Source organism: Lepisosteus oculatus, chromosome 2, assembly GCF_040954835.1.
Source record: "Lepisosteus oculatus isolate fLepOcu1 chromosome 2, fLepOcu1.hap2, whole genome shotgun sequence".
NCBI classification, from domain to species: Eukaryota; Metazoa; Chordata; class Actinopteri; order Semionotiformes; family Lepisosteidae; genus Lepisosteus; species Lepisosteus oculatus.
Window position 1 is genome coordinate 64,871,834 of NC_090697.1, and position 11,250 is coordinate 64,883,083.

Genomic DNA, 11,250 nt, shown 5'->3' on the forward strand with positions numbered 1-11,250 from the left:
TGTTAGACAAGAGGAATGTAAAAAAAACAATTACTTTTTGTCAATGAAAACCTGTGTGTGTCTCTCTCTCTGCTGGATGTCTCTCTCTCTGCTGAATGAATAAAAGCATTTTATTAAAAACGCGTTTGTGTTTGTCTGGGTATTTACTTTGTAATCTGTGGTTTACGTCTACTGTATTGCTTTAAGATACCACTTTAAAGGTGATATGTAAAATAAAGCTTTTTTATTATTGTTATAGAGAAACATGATCAGATTTTCCCTGGTTCAGAAAAAAAGATCTAAAGTGCTACACCTAACTTTCTTAATTCGATGTATTTAAAGCAGTGAACTACTGTAGGTGTAACATAACATTCAGAAATACAATTGAGAATAGTTTTGTGGTGTTTGTATAGATGAAACGTTCCTAAAACGTATAACATAACAAAATTAAAGACGATTAAAATCTGTACTGTACTGTATGTCATCGAAAAACACAAGAAGTTTCTGCTTTGTGTAAGGATGGTATCAAAAAGTAATCTAAGTGGTGAGAAAGCTGTGCTCAATGTATTTAAGGCTGCCGACCAGTGCGGCTGTTCAACAGTGAAGCAGGTGTACAGTCTGGGCAGGTATAGATTACACTTTTCTAAAACGTATTTGAAAAATAAAAACGATTACAATCTAGTCCTTCCACGTTTGATCCCAAAATCCCAAGAAAAATAAATCTAAACGGGGAAAAAGTTATGCTGAAAGTTTAATAAGATACTTAGAAGACAAAGATACTGTATCAATTTCTGTTGCATTTGTCTGATTATGATTAAAAAACACATATAATTAAACACACGTTTGCGTTTTAAATCAAAACATGATTTAAATCAATATAAATGTTTATATTGTAATGCATACTGTCCAGCCTCCATTTCTCTATAAAAATATACTCTATTACAAATTTACAATTCGTTGATAATAGAAATGTTTTTTAAAGCTTTGTGATAGTTGACCCACCCAGGCAGCAAAAGATCAGCTGCACTGGTAAGATGCGACACCGAAGATATGATTAATAACCTTTTAAATCTGAAGGGAGATCTGAAGGGATCCCCCCCACACACACACAATAGAAGCAGGAAGCAGAAGCAGGGACTGTTGTCAGAAGGGAAGAAGGTGACTATTCATTGTTATCAAAAATGACTTAGTTTCGATCATGTTATGAAATTTTGAAATATAAAAGTCAATTGATTGTCCAAAATATTGCTATTCTATTTTTTCGAAGAAATGTTTGTTAAAAGAAAAGTAACAGCACCAGCTGGATTTGAACACACAACCCTTGAGGTGGTAATCCAGCATGTAAACCACTGGGCTACTAGGGAAGTCGCATGAAGAGAGGGGCGAAACAGCCCTACACAGCCCTGTCGCAGTACACGAATATAATCATATCGTTATTAATTTCTTTAGATATGCGATTCCATATTATATTAGCAGAAAAGCTTAAAACTACCACTTTTTTACACGCTATTTCACATGTTAGTTAAATACTTCGATGCTTAAAATGTTTAGGGAGAAATGGAATACCGGTGTGTATTTTTTCTTTAAAGTACAGATTCCTGGAATCTGACTGGCTGACACCCTTCTGAAGTGGTTCCATAATATCTGGTATACGGAAAAGAAAGCATTGATAAAAAAGCCTGGATTCTCATGTATCTGATACAAGTATCTTTTAATACAGTCTTTGCTGTGCTCTTGAGGATCCTTGTGATATTTTTAGCTCTAGTTGAATGATAAGTGTCGCAGTTTAAATAATTTTCATAGTTAGAAATTATGAAACGCCCTGTTAAAAGCATAAAAGTTTTTATGTCCGTTGACGTAAAGAAAATGCCTGACAAAGTAGGGCTTGGACAGATTCCAAGTGCTTGTACAAATGTGCTAAAGAAATTATACTTTGAGTATACAGCTTGTCCAAAGTCATTCATTATTAATACTATTAGTAATATCTTCGGTAAAGGCTTTGATGCATAAATATTTCTGATAAAGGTAGGTTGTGTACTTTTGTCCAACTAAGCAATCTTGCTTTCATAAAATATACCAACATTTTAATGACTGATGATTAACATGCTGTAATACACAGTTTAAATTTAAAAGCTCAAATGCTGTACATGAGTGGTTAAGCTTTATTGGCTCCTCCTGGCAGTTTTACAAGGTGATGCCGGATACTTTGGAAATACCCCACCCATTTTGAATGGCTGCATCTGTACTATATAATATTGTATAACCTCTGTGATAACTTGCTCTGAAAGATGCTCTACATAAATGAAAGTGAATTGAAGGGGAGACCAGTGTCTCTTAACACTCTAAAAGGACAATGTCATCAGGCCTTTATCCATGTGTTGGTGTAAGGTTACCCAACATCATCAAGAAACTGCAATGGGCAGTGCTGAACACTGGTGAAACAGACAATCAAACTGTTCTGGGCTTAATGTCTTCAATTTACTAATTTACACTCTGTTCTCAGTTACATAGGCTAATTTAATTAAATTAACTGCATTATTGTAATGCTTCTTACCAGGCTCTCAGGAGTGAACAATCTTATACATGTCTGATTTAGAAAATAATTAAGTTAATTGTCTGATTGACTGCTCAGCTTGGAACAAAACCCAGAAGACACAAGGTCCTCCAGGGCCTGAGTTTGAGACCCCTGACCTTAGTGATGCCTATTATGTAGAAAGAGAGTGGAGGAATTGACCATGTATAATGTTGTGGGGTGACATCTCTTGAAATATTGGGAACACCTACAGTAGTTGTCTTTCAGAACAACAGACAAAGGCAAGGTGAAGGCCGTTTAGCCATTGCTTTAATATTGAAGTTCTGCAGCCTGGAGCTGCTCTGTTATTGAAGGGTTTTTTGTTTTATATCATGAATATGCCATAGCACTCACTGCAAGGCTCACCCAAAACTTACTGAATCAAAAACTGAGCCAGCCCAACACTGAATCCTATATTGAAATCTATAACCTCAGATTTAATGTGCAGAACATCATTATCTCAGACAGTACTGAACAGCTTTTACAAAATGAGCAATGCAATTGTGCAATTGAGCACAGCTTAAAATGGGATGTTGTGGAAAACATACAGGTTATTAATCTGTAGAAAAGTCTTTGAACAGTAGCTTGTAGCTGACAATATATTAGAGCATAGAAAATCATCTGTGTGATATTATTACACCAATACATGATTTACATGCTATAATCAATCATTACTTACATTTGTACAGTATATAGTGAATTTAATATGGAAGGAGTGGAACTTAGACAGGAAACCAAGTTTAAAATCCTTACTTTAACTAATGTGTTGCAGGAACCTCCTACAAGTTGAGTTTGATCATTATTGCATTTTATGTTGGGCAACTCAAGCCAGTTTAATGTTTTTCTGATAACCAGCTACATAAAGTAGGAAAGGTTAGTTAATGTAATTAATAACAATAAGTTCAATTCCCATATTTAAAAACTCAGGTGTAGTGAAAACATCTGGCCTTTTTGGCACTTATGAACCAGTGTTGATGGACACTGCTCTATTCCTCTACTTTTAGAGTTATTGTTCCCATTTAAAGTAAAGAAGATCAATTTATCACAGATACAGTAGCTCCACAAGCATAAACGGTAAAAGTAATATATTAAAAAGGGGGTAATTTAACACCTGGTGTAATTGTCTTTTTAGTTTATACCACATAGTTTAAGTGAGGACACACAATACTCAGTGTGTCATACAATACATTGTTCACTTCATTAACTCAAATAATTAAGCAGTGTCCATCCATTCAGAGGAGGGAGTCTACATAAAAATATGACACACACTACCTTCAAAGTCCAAAAACAATGGAATAAATAGGAAAGGTACACTGGTGCAGAAATAATAAAGCATTAAGAAATGAAGAAATGCCTTATTTCCCTATTTCCCAGTTTGTAAATCTTCTTTATTCAGTGACTGAAGACAGGAATCCCTCCTCTGGTGCTCCTGTAGCCTCTCGGTGTATTCTCACAGTGGCGTACTCAGATCTTTCATCAAATTGTACCACTGGGACCACTTTCTTTGGCACTTTTAGTTTCACAGTGGCGTAACACACTTCATTCTCTCTTTCCTGCTGCTCCTGCAGAAGTGAGCACAGAAACGAGTCACTTAAGGATTTAATACTGCACCAGTGCTTCACAGCATAGGAACATCAGCAACATATCCTTGAATTTTCTGAAATAACAAGCCAATGTGTCTAAATAGTACCCATCACAAACAGTGTTAAAACACTGAATGATTCTAGATGTTTAAACCATTCTGTTGCCTAGTGTAACTATACTTGTTCACAATATATGTGTAACATATTTAGTTAGATATTTAGTTAGAACTCAAGCATTCATTTGTTTACCATTGAAATCCATTCTTCTTTAACGCTGGGATCTGTTTAAAAAAAAACAAATATGTGATTTAAAAGTTTGCTTTAGAGTACGTCTGTACATAACTTACGTCCAATGATTCGTTCTTTAAATTGTAATAGTTTTAGGCATACAGTACTTACAAGTGCCAGTCTCTGGACAGTTGTTCCCATGCTCTGTATCCCTGCAGAAGAGGAAGTTGAGAAACCAAGATTTACTGATCACATACAGTATGCATCTGTAATCACTACTTGATAAAGCGCCTTTGAAAATGTAAAATGATTATAGCAAACAGTCTTGGGCATCCTCCAGTTGACCAAATCTGGCATGAAACAGATCCATAATGGCTTTTAAGAACCAAAAAGTATTTTTGTCATTTTTTAAAGAGGATTTGATAAATGTACGTGGAGATGCCATCGATTTATGATCATGCTATGATAGCCCATACCCTGAAAGGAGAGAGGTCTGTGTCCCAAGAACAGTAAAAGTATCTTCAGCTACAGGGGCGCCCAACCCTGGTCTTTGAGACCAACACACCTGTTGGTTTTCATTTTAGCCAAACAGGTGATTGGATTGTGGAAGAAGATTGAAATTGAGATTTTAAGTCACTTCCAAAGCAAAGTAAATAAAAGGCAAACCAAGACATGTTTCAGAAGGGCAAACCAAGAGGTCAAATTAATCAGATTATTGGGTGTGAAGCACCCCAGTGCAAGGGTTGGGTTCCCCTGTTTTAGAAGTCTGACTCACCTCTCACTGTCCTGTTTTTTTCTCTCTGAAAAATATCAATAGTTTTTAAGACAAACTGTGCATTTTGTTTGTTTAAAAAAAGAACATTTTTAAATGGTCGTCATAATCTTTAAATACATTATCAAAAATGATGTTTGTGTTATACTCTGTTCTAAGTATTAAGTTACTATTGATATTTATGGAAGCATATTCAATAGAAAATACAAATCTGCTTGTTATTGTTATTGTTATTAAATCAGAATGCATTTTATCAGTTACATAAACAATTTAATTCTTGCCAACCAAAAAATAAAACTATGTTTTATGTTTCTTGTGCTACAAGAAGCTAAAGGGTGTTTTCAATCTATCAGTTACAAGAGCAGCTCACTCTAAAAGGACACAGAATACTGCTAACAAAAACCATCAACGCACTGAGGCAGAGGAATGTCACAACTCCTACTGTCATGAGAAAGAGCAGTCCACCACCTGCCCCCCAAGTGACAATCTCAGGAAATTTGCCTGAAAAGAAAACTGCAAGAAAATGACAAGAAATTACTTATTTGGGCATAAATAGGAAAATGAAATTCACAACACATTTGTATGAGAGCACATTGATATTAACTTTAACAGCAATATTGCATGAGATCTCATCCTCATCCAGACATGGTAATCTGCAAAGTACATCAATATCCCACTTGTTAATTGGTCTCATCAACAGTTCATCATGCTGACAATGTGCTCGACTGAATCACCATGACAATTGTTTCTAGGCACTAATTTATCGATTTTGAAAGGTGGCAATTTGCCTCCCTCAAACTTTAATTCCCTCTGTCATGTAGCCATTATGTAAAAGTCAGAATATTTTTATGAAAATGATTTTAAGGATGGAAAGGGAAAGGCACAACATATCACCGGGATCAAGTACCAGGATCTAGCTGTTGTGGGCATTTGAGACAAATTACTATGGGGAAATGTAATATCACGGGAAAGCTAAAAGGTACAACTGTACAAAAATGTGCTAAAAGGTTAATTTAGGGTTCATATCTGAATGATAACTCACCATGGCTGTTTGTTGTGGATTGTGTCCCAGTAACATCTTCAAAACAATAAAGAAAAGCCACTAAGTCACTTATGGATTAATTACTGCAGACCCATCTAACACCACAGCAAGATAATCTCTGCAATGATCTCTGTTTGAATGGAAGGACAGATGAATAAGGAAATACCTTCACCCTCTTTGTCTTCCAAAAATGACACTCACCAGGGCTTTTTGCAGTGATATGTGATTCTGTGACATCTGGGACACCTGTAAGAATACCCCAGAAAATTATTAGTGTATTCCCACATTCAAGCCACATTGCCCAGAAAGGAAATCACCAAAGCATACTGCATATTTTAAGCATACTGCATGTGAGATGATAATATTCAAGCACATCATCAAGGAGAAGAGTAGAAAAGCTTGGCCAAAGCATTGATGATCTTCATGACACTAAACCTGAGTACAAGTTGTAACTGTGACTACAATCAGCTCAACCAGCTCACCAGTCATCCCTGCACCATCACAGCCTAGGCTTTGGATAAGCACATTGTAAAAGAGAGGTGACTTCCATGAAAGACGGACTAGAAAAGAACTATTTCAGCTTTTGATGTGTTTATATCAACATCATCTAGACAATGCATGAATAAGCAATTTAAAAGGCAATAAATAATGATAATTTTAAAATAGGGATGTTTTGTTAAAATTGTATATCACAGTAGTAAGACCTCATTTAGAATTTTGTGTACAATTCTGTTTGCCATGTAACAGAAAACTAGTGCTGCTCTGGAATCAGTCCAAAGAAGAGCAATCAGATACATTTCCAGGGCTTGAGGGAATGTCCAGTACCGACGGCTAAAAGAAATGAAACATTTTAGTCTTGAACAGAGATACATGGAATCGAAAACCTCACAGTCTTTGACAAGTCAACCCAGTGGACTGCTTCAGAAAAAACAGAATGAAACATGAACCAGAGGACACAAGTGGGAACTTTCCAAAGTGCATTTAAAATTGAGAACAGGAGCCTTCTTTCCCAAAGGGTTGTGGGAGTATACTGTAGAACAAGCTACCCAGTCAATTTGTTGAAGTTTCAATTAACTAGAAACTACCAACAAGATGTGCTGAATGGTTTCATCTCGTTTCTAAACTTTCTTATAATCCTGTGATTTTAATCAACATAGGATAAAAGCCACACACAACCCAATGTATAAGGAAAAGCAAGCAAGAAAGAAAATAAAATGAAAGAAAAGGGAAAAAATCCCATTATATTAATATAAGCCTGCACACTCAAATGTACACAAAGATGGATTGAAAAATATAAACATGGAAACATAAATATTTGCTCAAATAAAAAGTGAAGGACATTATGAAATTAGTCTGGTTCTTACCATCCACCCTGATTCCTATAATTTCACTGCGCTGTGAAGTAACTCGATCGCCTGCTCTCACCACTTCAACTGCACAGCTCACAAAGACTTCAGTGCTGGTTCCACTACCTCTCCCTTTCAGCAGCTCCCTTCCAGACACAGTGAGGAAACAGACTTTATACTTTTCCCGGAATGGCACAGTTCTGAAAGGGGCATTGCTCAGATCCGTGTAGAAATGGCAGTGTGTTCCTCTCTCAGCTTCACAACGAACAGTAACACGCTCCTCTTTGTCAATGTGCTTGAGGTCCACTTGAATATGAAACCCTTTAAACTGATCTGTCGGTCAACAAAACAGGAGAAGTCTCACATCAATACACTGGAAGAGCCCTGAAAACACAATAGGAGACACACTGTGAAAGAAGGAATGAGACGGAAAAGACTGGTCTTTAATAATCTGTTGGAGTCAGTTGCTTTTTGAAGAAAAATGCAGTAGAAAATTGTTAATACAATTTTACTTTTTAATCATTTAAATAATTAAATCATGTAACTTTATGGTATGCCCCATTCTGAAATGGTGTGTAAGGTTGGATTTAAGAGACAAGTAGCTGTTCCATACTACTTGTATTGCTTTGACCAAGAACCTCAAAAACAAGAACCAACTGACAATGAAGTGCAGAGAGTGAATTTTCCAAGCTTAGTGGTTTAAATGATGAAAGCTCACCATCGACCTTCAGTATTTTAGCTTTACTCCGCTGTGAGGAAAGGATTTGATTCCCCATATTCAATTCAACACTGCAGCTCAGAAAGATCTCAGATGTCTGTTGAGTTCTCATTCCTAGCATCTCCTTCCCAGATACAGTGAGTTGACAGGTGCCAAACCTATTTGGCACTGATCTGAAAGACTCAGTGCTCTGATCGGTGTAGAAATGACATTGTGTTCCTCTTTCAGATTCACAGCGAATTTCGGTGTACTCCTCTATGTTGATGCATTCTGGATGTACTTGAAGAAAGGGACGTGCTAGTCCTGCTGTACTTAAAAATAAGAGGAGAGAGCAACTCAAATGTGTTTGACATGAATTTGTGTAATACTGTGATTTTCAAAACAATATGTATGTTCCTCAATTGGTGGCATATTCAGAAGTCTATCAACAGTCTAACACACCTTTTGATTTCAGATGAATGTGTATCACAGTCCTGTTAATTGTCTGGTGTACTTACAGACAGATGATCAAAACATTTCAGTGCAGTACTGTATGAAATTTCCCCCCAACATGTTTTCCAACACTGGATTTAAGTGAGAAAACAAAATATTTATTCTTGTATTTCTCTGGTCAGAAAATGATGGCAGTGTATTCCTACTACTGTATATCATGAATGAAGCATAAGGAAAGGAATTATTAAACCTGACTCTTGAAAAACTATAAATATAATACAATATTCTATAATGCAGGGTTGGAGACCCCTGATGTAGGTTCTTCTGCTTTCAATTTTGAGCATCATCCTTTTGGCTTTTATTATAGCTTATTATTATAGACATTTGTGGCTGTTATCTAGTACTGTATTGCATCCTGTTCAAGAAATCTGGGCAATCTTAGCATTGAATAATTATTGTGATTCAAGGCAAAACTTCTGCTTAATCAGCATATGAGCAGATGGCATCCTTGTAGAACATTCCTGTACTTTGTAGAACATAAGCCAAATGATAACCTCTCGTTTTACATTTCATGTTCTTATATTCTAACATTTTCTTCTGTGCCTGTATTCATCTTGTCATGTATCATATGAATGTTAGTAGAACCTGTGACCTCATATTATACATCTTCCACTGCATTGTCTAACTGCAGTTACAATGTTTCCTTAATTAATGGCTATTTCTAGAATATTTCTGGTCCATTCTTGGTAAAAGCAGTATTCTAATCTTATCAATCCATGGAATTCTTCATGAATGATTTATATTTCTGTAAACTGTATTTCCTGCAAATAGTGGTTTTGAGTTCGTTGAATGGTTAACAGCAAAGTGTCATGCAAACACATCTCTTATCTTCAGTTTTTTTTGACAAATCTTTTGTGCACTATTATGTGTGAAACTTCTCAGTCTTCTAATCGTTGTATAGTAGGCATCTGAATTCTCCTTCATGCTTTGCCAGTAATTATTTAAGGATATCCTTTCAAACATCTGAAGAAATTGCCGATATCTTTACCAAAATGTTTTAAAATCCTTGAATTTTTGTCACAGTAATGATGGTTTAATATTTGCGAGCTGCTTGTTTTAATACTTTTTTAAATATTCTTACATTGATTATAGGATACTTTTGACTTTTTATGATATACAGTACTTCCAGAACCTGGAAAGCAGAGCGAAAAAAAGTTTGCAAAGTCTTATTGATGTACAAAGCATTAGCCGAAATGGTTCCATACTTGTGGAACCATAAGTGTAATCTTTGTATAATGAAATATATGAATTATTCACACTACAGACATTAGTATTTTGGGATCCAAGAGTTTAAAGTTACAGAACTAAGTAACATAATGCATTTCACATCAAACAGCAGAAAAAACAAATACACTAATAAAAAATCATACCTGAACAACTTGGTCTCACTTCAACTCCACCTGTAACATTAACAAAAGAGAGAAATTTTAAAGTTCAGTCACCAACCTTCTGCACAGTACACAAAAGAATGACTATAATACACTCACTCAGTATAAGGTATAACATAAAAAGCATTTTGACTCTGCAGCATCTACGTTCTCCAGAGAATGTGTAACCTGATGAAGAGCACATCTAATAGGCACAGGAAACATGAAAGAGCTCAATCAGAGTGGGTTTGTGATGACGCTGAGGTTGAGTCCTTGTTTATCTGGATGGCCCACTCATCAATCTTTCACTTAAAGCATCTCTCTACACACAATATATTCAACTGTACCAACTGGAACATGCTGTGTCCTGTGTTCAGCAAAGCTAGTGTGCATGGGGAATGTCTTGCAAACCTGAGACTTTGCAACTTTTTTTTTTCCATTTGTCAGTATTGGGTACATTACATCTCTATGTATAAGCAAACACTAATGCTTTCTCTTTGCAGGGTTCATAAAGACATCAGACATCATACTTTTCTCTGTTTTCAATATTATACCGCCAAACCAGGAGTATGTAGTGAATGCATAAGGAATGCATAAGGAATAATATATATGTGTATCCAAAATGAAGCTGAGATCTAGACTTGAGTAAGAGTAAGTGAAGTGACCGACACCGATAATTCTATAAGGAATTGATGTTACTATATTTTCTTTATAGATTTTTGTATGATCTCCATACATATGTTAATGAATATGTACTGTATACTGTACATAGCAATAGATTGTGGTGTCTCATCTAGAATAACTTCAGTTCAGACACCAATTATTTTAGATGTGATTTTATACAAAATAGGTTAAATTAGTAAAGTAATTTAAACACCATCAGATATGTTAAATATTTAAAACTTTTCATAAAATATGTATAGAATTATAATAAAAATAAAACAGAAGGATGCTGCATGATTTTCTAATCTATGGGGACAATTGGAAGTTTTTCTATATAAAGTAATTGGAATTGTGAATTTCGGTTTTCAACTTTTCAGTTTTCAATTTTCAATGTTGATCTAAATTTTCAAGGAATTCATTATGTTCATTCACGGATGAGCATACTAGCATGTGTTAAATCTATGTCTGTACCTCACACTCAAAGAAAG

General features: G+C 35.4%; 1 protein-coding gene across 1 annotated transcript; it reads right to left on the bottom strand.

Moving 5' to 3' along the window:
• Positions 1–3,136: 3,136 nt before the first annotated feature.
• LOC107076837 (uncharacterized) lies at positions 3,137–10,383 on the bottom strand. Its single transcript, XM_015342533.2, has 10 exons — positions 10,220–10,383; positions 10,103–10,132; positions 7,541–7,855; positions 6,378–6,422; positions 6,177–6,212; positions 5,549–5,647; positions 5,138–5,162; positions 4,534–4,574; positions 4,384–4,415; positions 3,137–4,113 (listed from the first exon to the last, which is right to left on the bottom strand). Exons 1-10 carry the CDS (start codon positions 10,302–10,304, stop codon positions 3,940–3,942), a joined length of 882 nt encoding a protein of 293 aa, XP_015198019.1. The 5' UTR covers positions 10,305–10,383; the 3' UTR covers positions 3,137–3,939.
• Between the last annotated feature and the right edge of the window lie 867 nt (positions 10,384–11,250).

Excerpts from the sequence above, each read along its gene's own strand:
- LOC107076837 (XM_015342533.2), bottom strand. The coding sequence starts at position 10,304 with ATGTGCTCTTCATCAGGTTACACATTCTCTGGAGAACGTAGATGCTGC. Across the intron at positions 6,213-6,377 it reads TATCACTGCAAAAAGCCCTG|ATGTTACTGGGACACAATCC; the intron begins GTGAGTGTCATT and ends ATTGTTTTGAAG. Across the intron at positions 4,114-4,383 it reads AAGAAGAATGGATTTCAATG|GAGCAGCAGGAAAGAGAGAA; the intron begins GTAAACAAATGA and ends TCACTTCTGCAG.